The following is a 24,663-nucleotide window of genomic DNA, read 5'->3' on the forward strand; positions in this document are numbered from 1 at the left end:
TAAGTCTTAATTTATGGTTAGGATTATTTGTAGTTAGTATTTCTCAAACACATGCATTACTCAAATGGTCATTTTCCACAAATGTTCATTATGATCCAAAGTCATCAACAGTGATTTGTTGACCAACCGAAATAGGAAACCTTCTCTCATTAAACTATTCAGCCTGTCACTCTAAAATGCACTCCCATTTATCAGGCTGCAGCAATACATCATAGCATCTGCCTTTTGGAAACCTTAAATACCATCTCAGCTCAACTCAAACCATCTTCTGTGTCCAGTTCTCCAGGAAACCATCAAATTGTCATCAAAATAATAAATAGCATGGTTTTTGCCTAGATTTTAGAAATAAGGGAGTATTGCTGGTGTTAAGAAAGGGGATAATGAGGTTCAGCAGGGGAAAAAAAACTGAATTCAAAATAAAAACTTTTGTTTAAAATATATCTAAAACCAGAGGCAAAAATTACAAATTACTACTTATACAATCTCTGCTATGTAAGAGATTTTTCTGCCAGGATCTTTTATTTAAGGGACAACTCATGACTATGCATTAGCCTTAGTTTTCTCATCTGCAAATGGATTAGAATCTATAGTCTATTAAATTCTAATATTCTATGATTTTAAGAATTTAACAAGTTAAAAATCAGTTATTTCCAGATTTGCTCTGTAAGATTAAAAAAAAAAAAAGTAACTAGTCTAAGTGTTGGAGGTGGCATTAGATTACCGTGTTACTTTCTATAAGCTAACTACACTGAAGCAGCTCAAGAGGGGCGAGAGCAGTCAATGCCAGACCACTGTTATCTGTAATATAGTTTCACTGAATGTGTCCTGTGGTTATAGATGTAATTGTCCTGAAAAGACTGCAAACAACTGCTCCAACAAGATGGAGCACATTAGAAGCTCAGCAGGATGCCCAACAGCTAGCTTGTCTGCCTGGTTTTACACCTCTAGTAATAATGCAATTCCACAAGGAACTGAACCATCATCTGAGAAGCCACCCAACAGCCATTGCATATTTAATGAAGTCTCTCACCAAGCGCTGGAAAACAGAAGGTGCTTGGAGTGCATCATTAGTTCTGTCAGAAGGATAATTTACACATCTATCTTGTCAAATTTTCTATGGTTTATACTTTTACAATAATCAATCTAACATACATTTGATTAGTGAACTAGAAAGTTTAAAAAAAAAGAAAAGAAAAGAAAAAAAAGACAGTACAGCCAACATGGACCCTCATAAACATACTTGATGAAAGAATTTAACCCCTTGGTGGCAGAGGTCTGTGAGCTTCTTTTAGTACTGATAACAGAAACTGAAATGGGGTTAGAAGCCAGGGCTTATACAATTAAAGGGATTAGAAATCTTTGGTTTTGTTCAACAAATTAAGTCAACTACATTGTACAAAAAAAAAAAAAAAAAAAGCATAGTATAAGCAAAAACAATGTGCATTATAAGGCAATTACTGAAACCAGTTTGTGGCTACAGAAGAACTTTCTGTGGCTACCTCAGATTAAAACAACAAACTCCACAGGCCTAATCCCAGAGAAGGAAGACTCTGAAGCAGAAAATTTATTCCACAGCTAGACAACAATGCCCTTTGCTCAACCCTTAGACTGCACTGCGAGGCATTTGGAAATTAGCTGGCTATACTGTCCTGCAGACAGATGTACTATATATACATATGTAACACATATGTGTTACATAGTACTTGCCTAAACATTTGTACAGTTCATTTTCTGAAAGGGAAGAAATGATTTCTCTTTTATGTAATAGTGTGCCACATTGCAGGAGGAAAGAATGATGAATAAAAATTGCAAAAACAGTAAGAGATGGCCTAAGAATACTTTCAACACCTGGTATTATCATCCATTGAAAAGGAGTATGCACATTCAGACCACATAAAGCACATTCTTCTTTCTAGGCCTGGATCATCTGATGTGAGACATTCATGGCTGCTGATCCAAGTACCTTCCTTTTACTTAACTGAGGGGTAACACTAGAGCTACAAATGCCTGGTCTACCATCTTCAAAAACAAGACAAAGATCCCAAATTCCACAATTCATTATTACTCTAATAAAGAATGCCTTAAGTATATAAACCAAATATTTAAGTCTTGTAAAGTATTTACAAGGTACAAAAAAGGTGAATCCAAAATTGAATGTTATGAAACTAATGGTGTAGGGGGATCTAAACTAAAAAGTGAGTTCACCTTTTTAGAGTCTGATTTTGAATAATAAATATACAGACAAAGAAACAGTTTTGTTTTTTTTTTTAAATGTGTCTTTCTAGAATATACAGTACATTTTTCAAAATTTACTTTTGGAACAGAGAAAATGAAAGCTTTCAGGGATAGTCTCCTATCCCCTTTGGATGCTAACAAATCAAGGAAGAACTCAAGTTTTGCGGTATGATCAACAGTATAAAAGAATAAACAGACATGTGAGGGGCACGGGGTAAAGAGATTTTGTATGTGGAAAATGTGAACATGGGGGCCAGCCTAGCGCTCTGGGGCTACTCATATTCACCTTATCTGGAACTACTCTTTGTGGTTTAAGGGACCAAAAACTTAGCAAAAACTATCAAATAGTTCCATTATAAAAGGGACAAACCTGGGGTTTGTTGGGTACAGAGGTCTCTTTAGCTAGATATATTTTAACTTTCTATATTCTCCTTTTGATTATAAAGTCAAAAAGACTTTTATACTTTTATTTAAAAGAATGAATTATGAAATGAACCATACACTTAAAACTTACTAAAACTACAACACAGAAGTAGAATTTAGCCAAAACCAAAAGCAACTACTCATTATTATGACTGCATTTTGAGGGCTGAAGGTATATAGCTCAGTGGCAGAGTGCTTGCCTAACATGCCCTGGGTTCAATCCCCAGCATTGCAATAATTGGAACAAAAAACCCTGTATTTTTGGAAACTCAGTTTTGAGCATCCTCGATAGCTATTTAGCATTAATATACAGGTCATATTTTAAAAAGAAAATCTAGAGTTCACTGCTGATAGAAGTATTCTGAGCAATGACTTTTTATTTCTAGATGTAATTAATAGACCAAACTCCTGATAGATCATGTAAGGAACCAGTGTTGCAAGGACATCCAGTCTCTTGTCAGATGAGGCTTTGGCATCCTGGAACTTGTTAGGCACTAACAGGAACAGGAACAGAGAAAAACAATGGACTGTTTCTACTCTTTGAGTTATATAGTACACCTCACTGTAATATTTCGTCAGATGGGGTTTTTGGCCTGAAAAAAAAAGGAGGTAGTAGTTTATTTGTGTGTGCTATAAATATAAAACACATTTCTGTTTGGTTAGTTGGTTTCAGTGGAGGTGTATGCTGAATGTTAGCCAACAGACCTCTAACAGAGGGAATGATAACATCTACCCTTAAGCAGAATATGAGACAGGACCATGACTATTAAAACAAAAATAAATTTAATGTTTAACAGGTAATAAAGGTCAATTTGATTTAAGTCATCTGACTAAGTTTCTACTAATTAAACTTCTGATATCATGAAGACAAGTTCATGAATATCAGGAACTTTACTAAAGCAGTTAAAATCCAGTATAAGATTTTTCTCTCATTGTCAATACTCAAAATGTCAGTTTTCTTAATGCTAAGATTTCTTTAGTACAGTTTAGCTATAAGTGTTTACAGATCCTTAAGTAAGTCTTTAGAGATTATGAAACTGAAAAAAATGTTTAGATTATTAGTATGATAACACATCAGAAGAGCTGGATTGAGCCTGTCCTCAGAATCACAATTAAGTCCTAATTATATTGTATGTTCACAAATGATGCCCTGGCACACTTAAAATTTAAACCAGAGTAGCAATCAATATCCATACAATAGAGACCAAAGCCAATGAACAGGTCAAATAATCTGAGATAAGAATAGAAAAAGACAAAAAGCATCGTATGGTTCTTGAAGACTAAGGCCATGTTTTATTCTTCTTTGTGGTGCTGTTGCATAACATAGTACACATCATACAGTAAGAATTCAATAAATGTTAGCTGAAATTTAAAAAATATGGAACAACAGTTATTCCGAAGCCATACATATGGTGTGGGAATTCCAGTATTTAGGGAAAGAAATATGGGTTTCCTCAACTTCCTTTGATTGTGTCTGTCTTGCATTTCCTATATTTTGACATTATTTCTTGGATATATTCAGAACTGTTATGTAGTAGCAAATACAAAACAAGTTACATCAGGAAATCTCAAATTCTCATTTCCTTTACAATCTCTAGAACTTTCTGAACTATTTCAGTAGTTCTCAACTGGTGTGATTTTGGTCCCCAGGATACATTTAACAATGTCTAGAGACATTTCTGGTTGTCATAACTGGGACATTAGTAGCATCTACTGGGTGGAAGCTACAGATGCTGTTAAATGTCTAAAATGCACAGGACAGTCCCCACAGCAAAAAAATATCTGGCCCAAACTGTAAACAGTAACAGGAGTGAGAAATCCTGGTGTCTGTTTCCCAGTGCTTATCTTTAGGTGCCCAATTTCCATAAAGGCTACTGTCACTGCTACAGCTAACTAACTGGATCAGCAGCAAGAGACTTACTACCATTTGCAAGGGGACCTTGTTCTAAATTTGACATTACTGATCACACTGAGAGAAATTTTGGGAAAAGGGGCAGACAGAAGTTAAATCTGTGAGAATATCAATTATAAATGACAAATGCTATTTATTCTAATGTCTACTGAAAAAAGTTTCAAGTCATATTTTGGGAGACTATTTTCTAGATGAAAATACATGCAAAGTAAAGCTTTTAGCATTGTCCAAAAGAACACTCTAATGATAAAGAAAATGTTCTATATCTGCACTGTTTAAGATGGTGGTTATTAGTTATATGTGGCTATAAGGCACTTGAAATGTGCCTAGTGTAACTAAGGGCATGAATTTTAAATTAAATTATTTGATTTAAATTTAAAATTAATTTAAATTTTAAATTTAATTAGAATTTTAATTTTAATTACAGAATGTAAACATAAATGACTACATGTATACTAGGGGTTTCTGTATTGACCAGCAGAGTTACAGACAACACAAGAAATAAATTTTACTTAAAGTCACCTATTTATTAAAGGATCATCTATTAGGACTGTTTGCTAATCACTGAATCTAACCATGAAAAATATTCTGTAACAATATAATAATGTAATGCAGGTGCTTTCAGACTAATAATTTTCTGTCCTACACATAAAACTGTTGGGAAGAAAAAAATTCTCTTTAGAAGTCTACCGAGCAATAGTAGTAACTATCTTCCCCTAATAATACTGATGAGGCTGAAAGACATATAAATACAGCATGTAGCAGAAGAAAGTGAACACAATGTTGTCCCTGACTGTTCTCTTGAACTGTAGCATCTGTAGCTGCACAGGTGGGAAAGGGTAGGAATCAATACATTCTTGCTATGGGTTTTCTGTCAGCTTCCAAATCTGCTTAACCTACGATATAGCTGAAGTAACATAATGTTCTGCTAAATTAAAGGTTAAATTGGTTTTTAGTCTGTTCTTAGGATAACTACTATATTGCTTTAATAGAAAAAAATATTATAATCATCATCTAAAGTCTATGAGAAAAGGCCAATCACAAAGAAGAAACTGGGAAAATTAATTTGAAGGGCAAAACAAAATTTCTGCTATCTATAGCAATCGGATAAAAACTCAATGTTGGAAAGGCTACACCCATCTGAAGGTTATCAAAAGAATAGGATATTGACACTGATATTCAAGATATACAAGTTACATCATTAAAGGGATCCCCCATGTTGCCTGATTATAATCACCTTCTCCCAAGTTCTGACTCCTTTAGAAACCATTAATCACTTCTCTGGTTCCTATAATTTTGTCATTTCAGAAAAATTATAAAATCATACAGTATGTAATATTTTGGGGTTGGTTTTTATATATTCAGCATAATTCCACGGAGATTCGGCCAACCTGTTATATGCATCAATAGTTCATTCCTTTTTACTGCTGAGTAGTATTGCATGGTATGGATATACTGCAGTATGTTTAGCTATTCACCAGCTGAAGAATATCTGGGCTTCCCAGTTTGGGATCATCACGAACACAGCTGATGTCTTGTTTTGGATATGTGGTCTGCACATATTTTCTGCCTCTTTTCCTTCTCCTAATGGAGTCTTTCATAGAGTAAAAATTCTTAATTTTGATGAATCCAGTTTGTTAATTTTTCTTTTTATACTGTTGGTGTCCAGTTCAAGAATAAGAACTATTTGACTACCTCTCAATCCCAAAGATTTTATACTATGCTTTTCTTCTAAAAATTGTAGCATATTATGTTTTGCATTTAAGTCCATTACCCATTTCGAGTGAATTTTTGTAGAGATGTGAGGTTTGGGTCAATGCTTTGTTTTGTTTTGTTTTGTGTTATTTTTGACCACAGATTTGCAACTGTTCTAGCACTAGTTCATGCAGGAGGATATGCTTTCTCCACCAAATTGCTTTTGTATTTTTGTAAAAAATCAGCTGGATGGATATATTTGTGTGGGTGTTCTTCTCAATTCTGTTCCACTGATCTATGTGTCTTTCCTTCAAAACCACACAGATTACTGTAGTTATAAGACTCAAAATTTGATAGACTGCTGGGCATGCTGGTGCATGAGTTGCATCCTAGCAACTCAAGAGGCTGAGGCAGGATTACAAGTTAAGGGCCAGCCTCAGCAACTCAGCAAGACCTCATCTCAAAATAAAAATTAAACTGGTTGGGGGTTGGGGATATAGCTCAGTGGTAAAGCACCCTGGGTTCAATCCCCAGTTTTAAAAAAACAAAACAAAGAAAGAAAGAAAGAAATCAGGTAGACTGATCGCTGTCATTTTATTCTTCTCTTTTCAAAATGTTTTAGCTATCTAGTTCCTTTGCCCCACCACTTCTATTTTAGAATAATCTTTCCTATAATCACAAAATATCCTTTCTGCAATTTTGATCTGGAGAAAATGACATTTTCACTATGTCGAATCTTCCACTAACCCAAGAACACTATATACTCCTTCATTTATTTAGGTCTTCCTTGGTTTCTTTCTTCAACATAATCTTTAGCACACGGATTCTATATCTATTTTGTTAGATTTGTGTATAAGTATGTATATGTTTTATTAGATTTATGCCTATTTCATTTTTTGAGGAACTATAAATGGTATTGTTTTAAATCTTGGTTTCTATATGTATTATTTTCCCCACTCTTTTATTGTTATATTATAGTTGTACATAGTATATGTATTATTAATGTATATAAATGCAATTGATTTTTGTGTGTGATCTTATACTCTGCAATTTTGCCTTGTGTAGATTCCTTGGGATTTTCTACAATGACAATCATGTAATTTACAAATAAGGGCAGTTTTATTTCTTCCTTTCCAACCTATATGCTTTTAATTTCACACTATAAGCTTTTCAACAAATGATCCCAAGGCTGATCTTTTATAGAATGTCTTTTGAGTAGTCTTTTGAAAAGTTGCTGATACCATTAGATTTTGTTAAGACCACAGAAAAGAGCTAAGAGTAGCTGCCCTGTGTTTATAATAGAAAATTATTTTGATAGACACCAATATTTAAATTAGGACTGGTTATGCTTAATCAAGGTTTTTTACTTTCTGACAAGGTCTTAGATATAATTTTAGCGAACGAACAACTTAAAAACTTCAGTCATAAATTGAAATTAAATATGTAGCTGACATAAACTCTGCTGGTTAAACTGCCCAGCTCGTCAGTTACAAAAACAAGCATTACGAAGATTAAGTTAAGCAGACTTTATATTTCCTATAGCCTCCAGTTCCAGACTACATCTGTTTTCTTTGATACACAAAACCAGAGTTAAAATAGCTCCATTTATCACAGCATGATTGTAGGCAGACAAACCAGCCTGTCTGTTTCCAGATAGTGAAAGCAACTGTTATTAATCACAATTACAGGCCAAACCCACTATGAGAAATTGCATCAATATTCTTCCAACCCCAAGCTCCTCTCGTAAAGAACTCAAAAATGGTACTGAGAGCATCATGACACTCCCTGAAGGTCGTAAATAAAGATGCTTCTCTGAGGTTGGGTTTTCAGTTCAGGATGCAAATCAAGGAAAACCTTTTAAACACATAAAAAATAAGTGATGCCTCAAAATCTCCAGTATTGATTAAGTTTATCAGGACAATTAAATGCATTATTTAAAATTCATATTTTAAAAGGTTTCTTCATGAACTATAATGAAAAGTAACTGACATTTAACATTTATAAATCAAATGATTTTAAGCAGAGAAGCTATTATAGAAACAGATACTTTTCTGCAACAAATTTCATAGCTAATAGTATGAAAGAAAATTTTTTTCTTGCCTTACAGATTTTAAGAGACCTTCCCATAGAGTGAAGTCAACTGCAGGTTATAGATGACAAAGTATTAAGTCCATCACTGACTCATACCTTTTGAATACATGGATCTTTTCCAGATAAACTGCAACCCTTTCTTCAATGGTTAGGACAAGAGATTATGAATACAAACCAGAGTTCCTCCTGGTACTGCTATTGCTATTAGAAAACAAATGCACTACAATTTTGAAAGCACCTACTACACGCAAGGCATTTTAGATACTTTACATACATTATCAGAGTTAGGTCTTCCAATTAATCTATGAGGTAGATACTATTATTCTTGTATTGCAGGTAAGGACAATTGCAGTTCAGAGAAATTATTTTCCTAAGACTACATGACTAGTTAAGTGCTGAGCCAGGAGTCAAATACAGATCTCATTCCAAATCTGATATTTTCTATTTATCAGCCCCTCAAATTCATTTGTTTTGTTAAAAAGTGTGAATGGAACCTTGTACACATAAGGTACCTATGGGAGGACACTAAAGTGGCTGGTGGTATAGAACTTCAGAGAAATGCACATTATTCTCCTCTGATATATTTATCCACTGAATAACTGACTCTGATAATACACGTTCCCAGAAATATTATAAATTGAGTCCTCCTATGATTAAATACGCTCCTATATTCAAACTGGGACTGTTTATTAAATGTTTAAAGCTAAATTAGCAATGGGACTATTGCCATTCTAATATGAAACATTTAGACTTGTGTGAGAATTTGTAAAACTGCTCTAAATTTTGCAAGCACTTAGGCATACACCTATCCATTCACTTAACATGTTCATATCTACTACGCAACTAAGTACAGCAGCCAGTCACTGTTCTAGGGACTGGGGAACATAGTGACAAATTAAAAAAAGTCAGCAATCTCACTGAATTGAAACTACAGAAGAGGCCAAGGAAGATACCTCTAAGAATGTGATATTTCTGCTGGAGACCTAAGTGAAGGAAACAGAGCCATACACATATCTAAGGGAAGAACAAGAGAAAGAACATTAGAAATTAAAGGAACAAATACTACAGGGCTTGAAGAGGAAAAAAAGATTACTGGTATGTCTGAGGAACACCAAGAAGGCCAACACTGCCAGAGGGGAAAAAGTAATCAGAAACATGGAAAGAGAGATGGACAGATATACTGTTTACATCTTCGAAGACCCTGCTAAGGAGCTTGGGTTTCATTTCAGTGTAAGGAGAAACCACAGATTTCTGACAAGATTGCTCTGGCAGTGAAAAAAAAAAAAAAAAAGAGAACACAGCAACAGAATGGAAGAGGCAGATCAGTTAGGAGGCCCCTGCAGTAGTGCAGAAGACAGAGTGGAAAAAGGAGGTGATCTTTTCAGGTACCTAGAGTCATCAGATTACAGATGCTCTTTTAAGCTGTGGGATTGAGGTAGATAATCACAGAGGGAGTGAACACAGTAGAATGAAGGCTGAGGGCTAAGCCCTGAAACACTCTTAATGTTTAACAGTTTGAAAAAGGGAAAAGCATCTTCATCTGAAGTATATTTTGTATTCAGGCTTTTATGGTTCCTTTTTCAAAGAATTAGAGAAATCCAGGTTGTTTGAAATTTGTTTCTAAGCAGTCATATCTTTGACTACATAGAAAATAAAAATGAGAAATAGGATAGAAATTTTAAAAACTATATTTTAAATGTGGCAGAGCCTCTCAATAAACTAAGGTCCATTCAACTTAAAGCCAATAATTTCTAAAAATAAATTATTTCACTAAAATTGGAGTCCTTAATAAATAAAGGCCTCTAAATATAGAACCTGACCTGTTAGATAGTTATACAAGTAGTTTTATTTTAACATAATCTGACTTACATTTGTTTAATTACCTGACATTGCTGACATGTTAGATACCTATAGTCGGGAAGTATAAAAACAACTAGAAAGTGAAACTGATTTACGGGAAGAACTGAGAAAACAATGAAAATATCTATGAGTAGGAAATTAACATTCTGAATCATTTCTGCTCATCTGTTTCATCTAAAGTAAGGTAGGTAATTAATGTCAAAATTAAAGAAAGTTTTGTGTTTTTTTAAAAACAGTAGTCTCATATGTATTTCTAAAATTAATTATGTATCTCTTTTCAAAGGATGTCAATTTCAATCTTTTTAGATTGTAACCATTTCAGATATTTTTGACTGTTAAGTAAGAGGACAGGGATACTGAAGCAGAAGGATGTGAGTTCAAATTCAAATACTAACAGTTGCTTATTTGGGGGCCACTACTACACATCAAGAGCCTGAGTGTCTTCGTTTGAAAGATAGGAATAATGCCCATTCCACAGCATTGGGAGCAGGATAAAAAGAGATTAAGTCACACAGAGACCCCTCCACAACAAACTTTTAGAGCTTTATAAATGTTAATCATTTTCTTTCATTCTTTCCTCCCTTTGCTTCACTGTTTCAGCATCTATAGCATTTACATGCTTATTTAAAAAGTCACTTTTTAAATGCTTTTCAAAGAAAAGGTGTCTTAAAGTGGTAATGATATCACAGTCCTACCAATTCTGATCAATGACTTTTGAAACATTTTACTCTAATGAACTATACAGACCCTAAGGAAGGGTGTTTCATTCCTTTGTTAGCAGATGAGTAATACTTATAATATGGAAAACAGATTATAAGACATTAAAAGGCATTAAAAGCATAGTTTGTATCAAAAATACCACAGCACTGCTTTTTGCCCTTTTGGCAAAAATCAAAGGTACAAATATCACAGGGTTCAATCCTGAGGGTGGGGTGGGGAGGGGTAGACAGAGAAACTGACAGGAACTATTTACATTTTTGCTTTAGGACCAAGGACTGAATAATCATGACACTGCAGATTAAGGTTTACATTTTTCCAACTATTATTTTCTTATTAACTTTCTTATTAACTTCTATGTGTGTTAATATTAATATGATAAATATTAATATATTTGCACAGGTCTCATAAATAAAATCCCAGTTTTAAGTAAATTTATACTACAGCTGTTTAACTGTATTATTTTAAGTTTGCAAATTACTTTTTTCTGTAGCATCAGCTTTATAGATATATTACTTTGAGTATATTTATGTAGGTTCTGTTAAAGCCAAGCAAGAAGCTCTCAGTGTCTGAGGTGTACCTAAAACAGTAACATCAGTACTTCTGGCATATTACACTTTTGCCATCTCAGCCACTGCTGGAGGGACTTGACTATTTTAATAGATCTTAAAGAGATAAGAGTTGAGGAAAAAACTGTGCATTTGGCTTTCCTCTGCAATGTTTCAGGTCACTTGCTCATTTCCAACTTCTACAGAATTTTTGACGCTGTAAAGCTTGAGTGAGCTAAGAATATTATCCCACAATTAAGGAAACAGCTCATCTAATAACCAGTTATCTAAATGACAAGCTTCTGTTTCTTCCTTATACAATTCAGTCACTCTGATCCTTTTCCAGAATTCTCTCTCTCTTACATTTACTATTATAAATACAGAGCCTACACTGCCCAGACAGGCTGGGCTACTCTCTGGTAACAGAAAGTAAAAGGTACACTATTGACTGCTGGCATGTACAAAATTGTTGGTTTCTGAAAGGACATTTTAATTTTTCTTCAAATAAGTAATATGTCTAAATTATTCTGCCTCCTTCACTGATGCAATCAATTCAGATTAAAGAAAATATGAATACTCCATAATATTATCTGTTTTTAAAAGTTCTTTACTTATTAATAGAGTGTCATCCTGAAATAGAATTGAAAAAGACTTGAAATAATTTATGTGATCTTCAGAACATTTAAAAGAAGCTAAAAAAAATATCTAAATTTCTTTTTGAAATATCTCTCCTTTAAATTTTGAAGATTAGGTGTATTCTTTTTTTAAAAGAAATTTGTTGTTTTTAGATACACAGGATAATAGTATAATTTTAACATATTATACAAAAATGGAGTATAACTTGTTCTAATTAGGATCCCATTGTTGTGGTTGTACATGATGTGGAAATACACTGGTCATGTATTCATACAAGAGTACAGGAAAGTTAAGTCCAATTCATTCTACCGTCTTTCCTATTCTCATCCCCACTCCCTCCTTCCCCTTTGTCTAATCCAATGAACTTCTATACTTCCCCTCTCTAGCCTCCCTTGTTACGGGTTAGCATCCACATATCATAGAGAACATTCATTCAGCCTGTGGTTTTTTAGGACTGGATTATTTCGCTTAGCATGATATTCTCCAGTTAAGTTTATACTGTTAATCAGAAGCTTTTAATTCTACTTGAGAGACTTCTAATATGCATTTTCCTCCTTTCATTTTTGTAATTCTAATATTCATTAGAATCTCCAGCAAAGGAAGGGGTAATGAGAAGAAAAAGAAGGGAAAGAGCAAATTCATTTTCTTTAATAGTTACCAGACAACTAAGTTAAAATTTTATTTGTGGGGGTTAAGAAAAAAGTGAGGTGACAGCAAATGATTAAAATGATATAATGGGGCTAGGAACTCTTTCTGTTTCATTCACCCACATTAGCAATCTTCTCCAGGCTTGACTGCAAAAATGCTATATGCTCAGAGGCCTTTTATAGTCGACTCCTTTTCCCACCAAATTCTTTCATCCATTCTACACAAACGTAGGGACTGAGTGGGCTAAGTAGTTCAGGTGCTGATATATAGCAACACAAAAAACAAAATCCATGTCCTCAAGGACCCTATGTCCCAGTAGGCAGAGAAAAATATTTTTAAAAAGCACAAATACACAGCATATTAGATAGTAAGTGCTATGAATGAAAATAAATAGGGGAAGAAGGATATGGAGAATCCAAGGCAGGCGAGGATTTACATTTTAAACTAAGTGGTTATTTGTCTTCATGATCTCATTAAAATTTATTTAAAATTTAAAAATCTACATATTTCTATTTTTCTAAGCATTAAATTGTATGCAGGGATTTATATTAAGAACAAATTTTTGCTACAGAACTAGTAAATAATCTCAAAAATTAAGATTTTTAATGACAGAATGAATGGCCATTCTTTAACTTTTTTTAAAAGATTGCCTCATATTATTTTCCAAAGCTTTTGAAGGTAGATGTATCACCATCATGTTGATTGGTGATACAATAAATTCTACAACAAAACTTGATACTTATATCAAAATGACTACCAAGTAATAATAAAGCAGCATTAAAATCTTGAAATTTTTTTTTCATATGTCAATTTGCTGGTTTGTGTAGGTAGAACAAATAGCTCTTCAATATATGTATGACTGATGTCCACCTATATTCCAACAGTGGCTGAAAATCATTCATGAATGGTATTGTTCTGCTGTAATGACCAATTATCTCCCAAGCAAGCTGGGCTACTCTCTGGTAACATGAGACCCCTGAGAACCCAGAATGCTGGCTAGGTTCCAGACAGAGGCAGCCTTGTCAAATAAACTTCTACTGGTTACAACCACAACCTAACTACCTACTTCAGTCACCATCATCCTAAAATATAAAAGCATCTAAGAAATATCAAGCATTTTCAAATTACTCACATCATGACTCTTCCCAGGATTTTATCAGACCAAATATTTTTAAAAGTAAGAATACTAAAAATTTTGCTCCCAAAAAAGAATACCTCCATGGTGATGTGACAGGCTCCCTCCATTTGCAAGGATCTCTTCTCTAGCAGCTGCCTGTATTTGGAAACAAAACAACCAATCACTGCTACTTAGATTTCACTTTGGAATTAAAGAGTAATACCCAACTCCCAAAGGAGATGCATACTTCTTGTGTTAAATAATAAAACAGAAGCCTAATTTTCCTACCTCATAGGTTAATTTCATTTAAAAAGCAATTAAACTTTGTGGGCTAGCTTTATAATTTTTTTCCTAGTGAACAGTCATATTATCTACAAAGATTACTTTGAGATTCTAGAAGGGTAAAGGCAAAATAACCACCTCAACACTAAATTGTGAACAGGTAAAAAGTTACAAATGTGGAGTCAGGTTTTACTTTGAGTTAGTAGCTTATGCCAACAAGCAGCAGTAACTAATATCAAATGACTACTACTGTATGTCCAGAAAGGTACCAAGCAATTTGCCTATAGTATCTCTTTTATTTTCACTGTAGTCTTAAGGAATGATTACAATTACTCTCATTTCACAGATACAAAAATCAGGCTTAACTAGGTTAAATTACTTATCTAATACCACACAATGAGCACCAGAGGGGAAAAAAAATCACCCACAAAGCTACTGGGGATCAACCATAAAAATCCTTCGGGGGCTGGGGCTGTGGTAAAGTGCTTGCCTAGCATGTCTGAGGCACTGGGTTCAACTCTCAGCACCACATATAAATAAATAAATAAAATAAAGGCCTATCAACAACTAAAAAAATATTTTAAAAAATCTTTATGGAGAACACTTCTTAGGTCAATGACATGAGACAAATTACCTATCAGTTCTATGGGTATAAAAGTGTGGAAGGAAAAACCTTGCTTTTTTTTTTTTTTTTCCTTGTTGTAACCCTGGTGACACACTACATACTGATTAACTTCCTTATGGAGCCCTCAGATTAAAAAGATAAACACTTATAACAAAATACAGACTGAAGTGCAGAGTAAAAAGGGTAACAGAAAGTGGAATTACCTTTGATTCTTAATGATTCATGAATATGTAATAGTCATGAGGTATCTACAAGTGCCCTGCATGTCTAAGACTTTCTCAAGTGCACATAAACCATGAAGAGGCAGGTCAGGGTAGAAGAGGTCCCTGGTAGGACAGACAAATGGACCACATCCCATTGCAATGTAATCTAGAAGAACCTCATTATTTAGGATTTAGAGTTCTCCAAAAGAATCACAATTATGCTAGTCCTGCTCTTAGAACTTATCATTTCTAACAAATTACTTCAATAAGGCAATAATTCCTTGAGATCAGTAGCACTTAGCAAATGGCAGCTTAAACTAGGAAAAGGAAACAACTTCACTTGTGCTACTGCAGGGAAAGAACCTTTGGTAGCCAGCGAATACCACCAAAGCACTGAAAAGCTAAGGGGCTAATATACTCAAATTTTTAAGGGCTGATAAATATATTCATTATTTTGATTATGGTGACAGTACTACATACTTACATCAAAACATCAGGTTGTATACTTTAAAATGTACAGTATATTGTTATTTTAATTATACTTCAAAAAGCTGTTAACAAAAAAAAAAAAAAAAGGAAGAGGGGTAGGGAAGAGCCCACCAAATCATGTCTATAGTTCAGATCTAAACACGTGTACATGTGCGGAACCACTGAAATTATGGACTGGCACACAATGGAATTCAAATACTAGGGCACCTGAGTTTTTAAGAAAACTGTTTCCTACAGAGTCTTCCATAGTTCCATTTGTTTCTTTAACTCTACACATACTTGTTTTGAGAAATACTGGCCATCAACAAAAGGTTTTATAAAAACTAGCAGCTTTGGGCTGGAGTTGTGGCTCAGCGGTAGAGTGCTCGCCTAGCACATGTCAGGCCCTGGGTTTAATCCTCAGCACCACATAAAAATAAATAAATAAAATAAAGGTACTGTGTCCAACTACAACTAAAAAAAAAAAAATAATTAAAAAAACCTAGCAGCTTAACTATTGTGAATTATGCTGCTATAAACATTGATGTGGCTATGTCCCTGGAGTAATGCTGTTTTTAAGTCCTTTGGGTATATACCTGAGGAGCTGGGTCAAATGGTGGTTCCATTCCCACTTTTCCAAGGATTCTCCAAATTGGCTGCACCAATTTGCAGTCCTACCAGCAATGTATGAGTGTGCCTTTTCCCCCACATCCTCACCAACACTTATTGTTGTTTGTATTCTTAATAGCTACCACTCTAACTGGAGTGAGACAGTTTTGATTTGCATTCCTCTAATTGCTAAAGATGTTGAACATTTTTCATATATTTGTTGATTGATTATATATCTTCTTCTGAGAAGTGTTTATTCAGTTCCTTGGCCCATTTATTGATTGGGTTATTTGTTTTTCTGGTGTTAAGATTTTTGAGTTCTTTATATATTCTAGAGATTAGTGCTCTATTTGACATGTGTGTGCAGATGAGTGGATAAAGAAAATTTGGTATATATACACAATTGAATATTATTCAGCATTAAAAGAGAATAAAATCATGGCATTTGCAGGTAAATGGATGGAGCTGGAGAATATACTGGAATATACTGCTAAGTGAAGTTCGCCAATCCCAAAAAACCAAATGCCGAATGATTTCTCTGATTTAAGGATGCTGATCCATAATATGCTGCCAGGGGTGGGGGGGTGGAAGGATTAAATGAACTCTAGATAGGGCAAAGGGGAAAAGGGAAGGGAGGAAAAGGGAGGGGGTATAAGAGTAGGAAAGACAGTGGAATGCGATGGTCATCATTACCCTATGTACATGTATGAAAACAAGAAGGATATGACTCTACTTTGTATACAACTGTAAATATGAAAAATTGTGCTCTATATGTGTAATATGAATTGTAATGCACCCTGTTGTCATATATAACAAACTAAAAATTTTTAAAAACTAGCAGCTTAAGGACATATAAGAAATATATAATAGCTTACATACATTTTCAATACACAAAGAATTTATAAGCCTAGAATAATATTAGGACAACACAGACCAGAGCATGACCTCAATAGCAATTCCCACATAGAGATGGGTAGGCTGCCAAAGGGATGGCAAAGATTCTCGTTGTTATTTAATTTCATCAACTATCATGTACTATAAATAACAATCAAATAATCTCAGGTGATAGCTATACAGAACAATAATTTTAGACTTAGAATTTAGTACACAAACCAGTGCAACAAATACATTTTTCATTTCTACAGGCTAGCAGCCAGGCATACCAGCTGTAATTAAACAGAGTCAAACTAAAATTCACAAACTGATACTAAAATTTATTCAAATTACTAAAAGAATGTGAAAGCTATTGTGTATATGCATGTATACAAAATTACCTCAGTTTGTTCAAACACGGTCAGTGGGTCACTAATTCCCCTGTAGTTAAAGGCAAAATAGAAGTAGATACATGCACCTGCATCATAAGTCTGCGTTACCCTAAAAGAACAAACAGACAAAAATCCCCACAAGGGTTTTAAGTTAAGTGAGAACAGATTTAACACCTAGACAAAAATCAACTGAATAATCATTAAGCTATAACATTATTTTCATGTGGCTTCCTACTTCATGGAAGGAATGGAGATTGGCTTTCTTTAGAGCTATTGCTAAAATAGGTAAAGTGAGAATATGGTGAGAAAAAGGAGGATTGTACTTCCATTTAAGTGCCAATTTAGTCAATATTTTAAGTACACTCTTGACTGTGCCAAGTTACTAAAACTTGAATGACAAAAATTTTTTTATACATTTCATTAGCATTTTATGACAAAATGCTATTTTGTTATCTAGAAGTAATGGGAGATATAAGTAGTATGTGTGAAAATATATTTAAAATTTAGTCAGGTAAATACCAGTATTAGTTGTTTTAAAATGCAAATTCAAAGTAACATTTAACAAAAGCATGACAATTAAAATTACACCTATCTTGATAATAAAAGTAATATTTTTCTCTTTATTTGACTAATATTTATGCATAGTCCTTTTGTGACTGGTAAAAGACAATATTCAAGGGACATCCATATTACAAATAGTATAGCTCCATTATTTTTCAAAAGCCAAGTATTCTTGCCAAAAGACCAAACAATGAGATCTATACACATAGATATTACATTTTTGTATGGGCACAGTAAAGACACATGACGTAAATGTCTCCTCCTTAAGAAAGTTGGTATTAGACTAGAAACAAGAAATTTGGTTCTGTTCATTGGCCCCATCACTGAAAAGCAAAAACATGAAATGCATGAAATACATATGGGCATGCAAACACTGACTAAAATCAATTTTCATTATTTTATAAATCTATATTGGTAAAATACAGGCAAGTTATAACCTCTTCAAAGTATATTAAGTTGACAGCAATACTATGAACTTGTCATTTGTTTTGATTTTCTAGTTCAAGAGACTTAAGGATTCTAGGCAGAAAAAATTAAAGCACTGAAATTGTTACTATTAAAGAGGGTAGGGGGAGCTATTTAGTCCTCGCTATAATTTTTAAAATAAATGAAATAAATATCAACGACAATTTTTTTTTCTTCACAGTAAGTCAAGTGAACTAAAAGAAACTCTTATAAGCTTTCTATAGTCGATACAAGATACAGTCTCAAAACACAAAGAAACAAATACGAGTAAAGAATGCTGATATTTCTGAGTTCAGTTCAATAGGCTATCTGATGATGCACTAGAGACCTTGAGAGAGAGAGAATATAAAGACAGACAACATCAATCACTTTTTGCAGCCTAAAAAGCACTCTAGACTCTACAAAATACAGATGGGAAATGAACAGGTTATCACATTGAGTGATGATACAAAGAATAAGAAAACCTGTGTGGGTCAAATTAGGAAATGTGCCTAGTTATAAAAGGTATGCCTAAATGAAAACTGAAAGAAAATGGAAGATTTGGTTCTATGTAAGAAAAATGCCATATTACTAACATACAGGATAAGTCAATCAGGAGATAACAGAGGAGAATAAGAAAGATAACTAGGAGCAGAGGAAGCAGATAAGCAATAAGATGGAGGAAACATAGTAGGGACAAAATGAAAATAACCACAATTCTGACAAGGAATATGAAGATGAAATCAAGACCAAAAGACCAATGGTGAGCAAAGGCTATTATTAATACTGCTGGGACAGCATGTGGAGATGATCTTCACTTTGCACCAGTTCTACAGCACCCACACCCTTTGTGGCACAAAGACTTGCTTTTTTCTCCCTCACTTCTTCACTTATGCCACTCACCCTGCCTCAATTACTGTCCTTCCTAAGTATGAGCTCCCTTTTTCCTTCTCTTCAAAAACTACCATCCATATCAAAAGAACACAGAAGCCAATTTAAAGTAGTTTCTAACTGCCTAATCTGGGAAAACTTAAACAAGATGAATAGTGATAATCATGGATCTAACTCAGAGAAGAAAACATATATGCATTCATACCAATCAAAGGGGGATTCTTCTAGTGAATTCCAACTGATATATGTAAAAGAAATGATGAAAATAAAAGTTGCCTTTTGAAAATTTCACAATAACAACTGTTATTATCTGAAATTATTAATGGGAGACTGATGATTTAGGAGACTGTATGAGAAACAAGATGTTTACATAGTCTCAAAATTTCTTCCCAAAGGGTATTTATTAAGTGAAATAGGAAAAAATAGTAATGTTAGAGCTGTAAAATCAGGCAGGCACCATTTTAACCAAGTAATCAAAGTTAATATCATCAATAATATGACATATCAATGTCATGTTCCTCTTGATATGATGTTCCAAGGTTATTCTGTAGCCTTTTTGCCAAAATGTATAAATTGAATTCAATCATAAGGGAACATGAAAAAACAACAACAACAAAAGAAAAAAAAAACACGAAACTAAATGTCATTTTACAAAACAACTGGCCAGTGAATGTAAAAAAGTGTACAGGTCACGTAAGATAAAGAAAGTGAGGAACTGTTCCAGATTAAAGATGATTGCAAAGACATGAAATCTAAAAACACTATGTAATCTTAAGATTGGATACTGAACCAAAAGAAAAAAAATAGTGGGAGAAAGGGTAAATAGAAGTGTCTAGATTAGTTAATAGTATTTTAACAACACTTTTTGTTTTAGCAATCATCCTGTAATGATGTGTGATATTATATTTGGAGAAGATGAGTGAAGGGTATATAGAAACTATTAGTTTTGCAACTTTTGGGGGAAAGTCTGGATTATCCCCTCCCCCACCACTCACCAAAACTAAAAGTTCAAAAGCAGTGTAAATGTTTCTCTAATTGGCCTAAATAACAAAAAACAAACAAATAAGCAAACAACAACAACAAAAAACAAACCCATCTCCTTCTGGTGGTTTCCCCCACCAATCTAATTATACTACTGTTAAGAGAGCCAAAACACACTAGATAGAACTTGGTGATCAGTTATAAGTCCTCCAAACTTCCTCAAAGTTAACATAAACATGAGAACTTAAAGCTCAGAAAAAATACCAAATGAAATCAGACTAGATGAACTATATAGCATCTTCACTAAACTTACATTAACAATTAGAAGGACTTGGAAAACAAACTGAATTGATCATATTAAATACAGTGAAATGACATGAGCTTAAAATGGTGCTTAAGAACCTACATGTGTTCATGTTGTATATATGTACATAAAAGATATCAAGAATATTAATTAAATATGTTCGATATATTATAATCTGGGCTTTCAAAATGCAACTAGGAAACATTTAAAAGGGAGCTCAGACAATCCTAGTCAAGTCTCCAAATTCAATCTATGGAGGTTTCCACGAAGAATTTAATTTAACAGAAGGAACAAATACAGAGGAAATACTTTCTTTACTACACAATACAAACAGAATCTGATCTAAAATTTTAATAGCATTTTAGGCCAAATGTTAGGTGCATCAGAACAGAAGAAATGAACTGTTTAACAATGCTACTGTCAATTTGCCAGCTGTGTTTTTCTTCTAGTGTTAATTCACACTCATAAAAAGATCCCTTGAACATTTAAAGTTCCAGATTTACAAAGTTTAAGAAAAACTGGAGAATTATTTTAACTATGAGTGCACTATCATTAGACATAAGCAAATTCAAATAAAATTTGACAGGTAAATGAATGAGTTTACAGCACTTGGTAAAATATAACTCATAAGCGATTCATTAATAACAACACTAGAACAGGTAACTAAAAATTAATTGAGCATTGCCATCTTCCAGCAAATCTAGGATGTGGATGACCAGTTCAGTTTTCATAGATGAGCAGATTACTAAAGCCAACATAAAACATAATGGGCTTAAATGATCAGTGATTCAGACAAAGATAAAGTTTAATAATAAAAACACCTTTTGGAAAACCTCCATTTGGGTCCACTTCAGAAAGTAACTCAGATCTAACTCCTTTTAAAACAGATTAATTCCAGCACTAAAGACACTTAACACTAACCTCTTTCAAAATTATCTGCACAAATAAAAATGTGGCTGTCAAAGTCACTTCATTATTTTTTCATTTCTAAAACTTTTTTGTGCTTTATTCTGTCTGGGGTACTTTCCTTATGTTAGATTCACTAACAATTCCTTCCCATATAACTTCCTTAAAAGAGTTAGGGTTAAAATATCTATTCCAATGTACAAATTACATTTTAATGGTTAAAAATTAAATAATCCAATAAATGAACCCTTATAACCTGAATTATTTTTCTTGGGTTCTTTGATTTTAGAGTTATTAATTATTTAAAAATAATCTTGGAATAGCTTTTTTAAAAAACTGGTTTGAAAAATGCATCTCATACATTCAATAGAGAATAATCTCCTTGGTCACTTTTAAGCAGATCAAATAAAATTAAATAAAAATCAAAACTCTAGTTAAATGTTCATTTAAAAAAGTAAAAGCCATAAGAATGATTCAAAATTCTGATTTACCAAAGCTATTTAAATAATTATACTTTGGCCATTCTAAACTGGTTTCATAAAGTAATCACAAAAACTGAGCACATTTCTTTTATAAGAAAATCATTATTACAAAAATAGCTATTTAATAAACACAACTCTTAAGGTTTAGATCTGGAATGTCCCCCTAAGTTTCATGTGTTCAGAGGTGAAGCTCTGAGGAAATGATTGGATCGTGAGGGCTTAGAGGATCAATCCAATAATGGCTGAATAAACTATTGGAAAGTGGGATCTAGTTGGAGGAGGTAAGGCACTAGGGGCATGCCCTGGAAGGGTTTATCTTCTCCTTGTCCACCCCCTGACTTTCAGTTACTATGAGATGAACTGCTTTCCTTCACCATGTCCTTCTGCCATACTTCTGCCTTGGAGCTGGCTAACCATGAACTCAAAGTTCTAAAACCTAGAGCCAAAATAATTTTTTCCTTTTCTACATTGTTCCTGTCATTTTGATCACAGCCACAAATAGCCAACTAACAATAACATACAGCCAATTCAGTCTGATTATATTAATTCTAATGTCTATAAGACATAATAAAGATGCGTAGCCTTACAAATACTTTCTGAAAAATGAAGATTTAACTGTTAATTATGGAGTACACTCCAAGGCAGAATATTTTGCTTTCCATTCATTTTCAATTAAGTAAATATTTATCACAATGAAGGAAGAGGAGGTTCTCAAAAGACACTGAATAGGGAGTTGGGACAAAAGGAGAAAGAGAAGAGGGCAAAAATATATAAATTTCCACTTGACCAAAAAAAGGAATAATACTTTCTCAACTACACAATAATTAATTCTAGTTTATTATTCTCTGACTTAAAATACTTCAAACTTTAATGATAATAAGTCGCCTTTGGATATTTATTTCAGGATTATAATAAAAGAGGCCTAATAGATTGTCAAGAGCAGAAACAAGGATCAATTTGGGATAATATGAGTAAATACAACTTTTTTTCCTTTAGATTTTAAGGAATTTAAAGGTTCATTTTTAAAGACACCAATTTTTTAATTAAAAAATTAAAAATGTTACATGTATATTCTTTTTTAAAATTTCTTTTTAGTTATAGATGGACACAATATCTTTATTTGGTTTATTCATTTTTATGTGGTGCTGAGGATTGAACCCAGTGCCTCACATGTGCGAGGCAAGTGCTCTACCACTCAGCCACAACCTCAGCCCCTACATGTATATTCTTTTTTTTTTTTTAATTTTTTTATTGTTGGTTGTTCAAAACATTACAAATTTCTTGATATATCATATTTCACACTTTGATTCAAGTGGGTTATGAACTCCCATTTTTACCCCATATACAGATTGCAGAATCACATCAGTTACACATCCATTGATTTACATATCTACATGTATATTCTTACAACTTTATTTAGAAGGTTTTCTCCAAAGTCAATGACTAAACCAACATTAGCTTTATGAAGTTATAGTTTTTTGTTATATAGAACAAGGCCTCTACTTTTCCTTCCTTTGGATATCTCAAATGCCCAGTCAATAATTGTTAAAATCTACATTTAAAAAATTTTATTTTCTCTATTCCAAGTACACTTGTTCTAAAGCATGTTAAAATACTGACTTGACTTGGTACTTTCTGTAATGCTCATCAAACCCTGAAAGATTCCCACACACAGAAACAGAAAAGACCATTTGCAATGAGAACTTTCATTACTGTTAGATTCAAATTAATTCTATAACTTTTTATAGAGAAGTCAATTGTTTGACTTGATCCATTTCATCTTCTGTGTTTGCACAGAAAATTAATATCAAAAGACTGAATACAAAATGTCCTTGCTCAAGGAATCTTCCTTTTTTGGGCTGGTGCTATGTAACAAAGATCATCAGCTAAACACACTGTCCAATATAGAAAATACTAGCCACACATAATGTTATACATTTTTTTAAATAAATTAAATAAAAACTTTAAATTTAACTCTACAATAACACTAGCCACATTTCAATCTCTCAGTAGTCACATGTGGCTTGTGGCTACCATACAGGACAGTGTTGATACAGAATACTTCCATTATCAAAGAAAGATCTGTTGGAAAGAACCAAGTTAATCATCATTTGAGTCATCTGTGCCTCTTAGTCCTCTATCCCTTTCCTATCTCCTTAATCAGCAACTAAAATGGTTAAAGTGGTTTTTTTTCCCCTCTGATGAAGAAAGAGCTATACTGACTATATATCTAATTTATAGCTGCTTGGCTACATATGTAATTTATACTTGCTGTGAATAAAGGAGTTCTCTTTCCAAGAGCTTAGATCCTTGACTCTTCCCTGCCATGTTATCCAGATAGGACAAAAGGCTTATGGAAGGCTGGCCTATTCCTAAAGAGCTCAGGACCCTGTGAAATCCTATTGACACATCCTAACAAGGGAAGCTTTCCAAGGAGAAAAAACTGAAATTTTTCCTCAGCTGGAAATTATAATTTGATTAAATAAAGTAGTTTTTCAGAAGGAGTAAAAGAGCAATAAGAAAACTCACCTGCATGTAGAAAGAGGAGCAAACTGTACACCTTTCTCCTTGCATTCCCTTCTTATTCTTTCTTTTACATTTCTACAGAGATCTACAACCCTAGAAAAGAAAATTGAATAGAATATTACACTTTCAAATGAAAACTACACAAATTCTAAGAAGTGCTGGTTTATCTGGTACCCTTCATGTCTGTAAAATCTCTTAACCATAAACTTTCATAGTTACTCTTTAGAGAGTGCA

General features: G+C 33.5%; 1 protein-coding gene across 1 annotated transcript in view; it reads right to left on the reverse strand.

The window, feature by feature from the left end:
• Agps (alkylglycerone phosphate synthase) overlaps nt 1-24,663 on the reverse strand; it is a 136,812-nt gene that overhangs the window by 6,525 nt on the left and 105,624 nt on the right. Inside the window, exons 17-19 of the mRNA XM_027946024.2 lie at nt 24,433-24,522; nt 17,344-17,443; nt 13,981-14,038 (exon numbers count right to left, since the gene is read on the reverse strand). Of these exons, the coding sequence (XP_027801825.2) occupies nt 13,981-14,038; nt 17,344-17,443; nt 24,433-24,522 (248 nt within the window). The remainder of the gene's footprint in view (nt 1-13,980; nt 14,039-17,343; nt 17,444-24,432; nt 24,523-24,663) is intronic.

The sequence above is a fragment of the Marmota flaviventris genome, chromosome 11 (assembly GCF_047511675.1).
Source record: "Marmota flaviventris isolate mMarFla1 chromosome 11, mMarFla1.hap1, whole genome shotgun sequence".
Taxonomy (NCBI): Eukaryota; Metazoa; Chordata; class Mammalia; order Rodentia; family Sciuridae; genus Marmota; species Marmota flaviventris.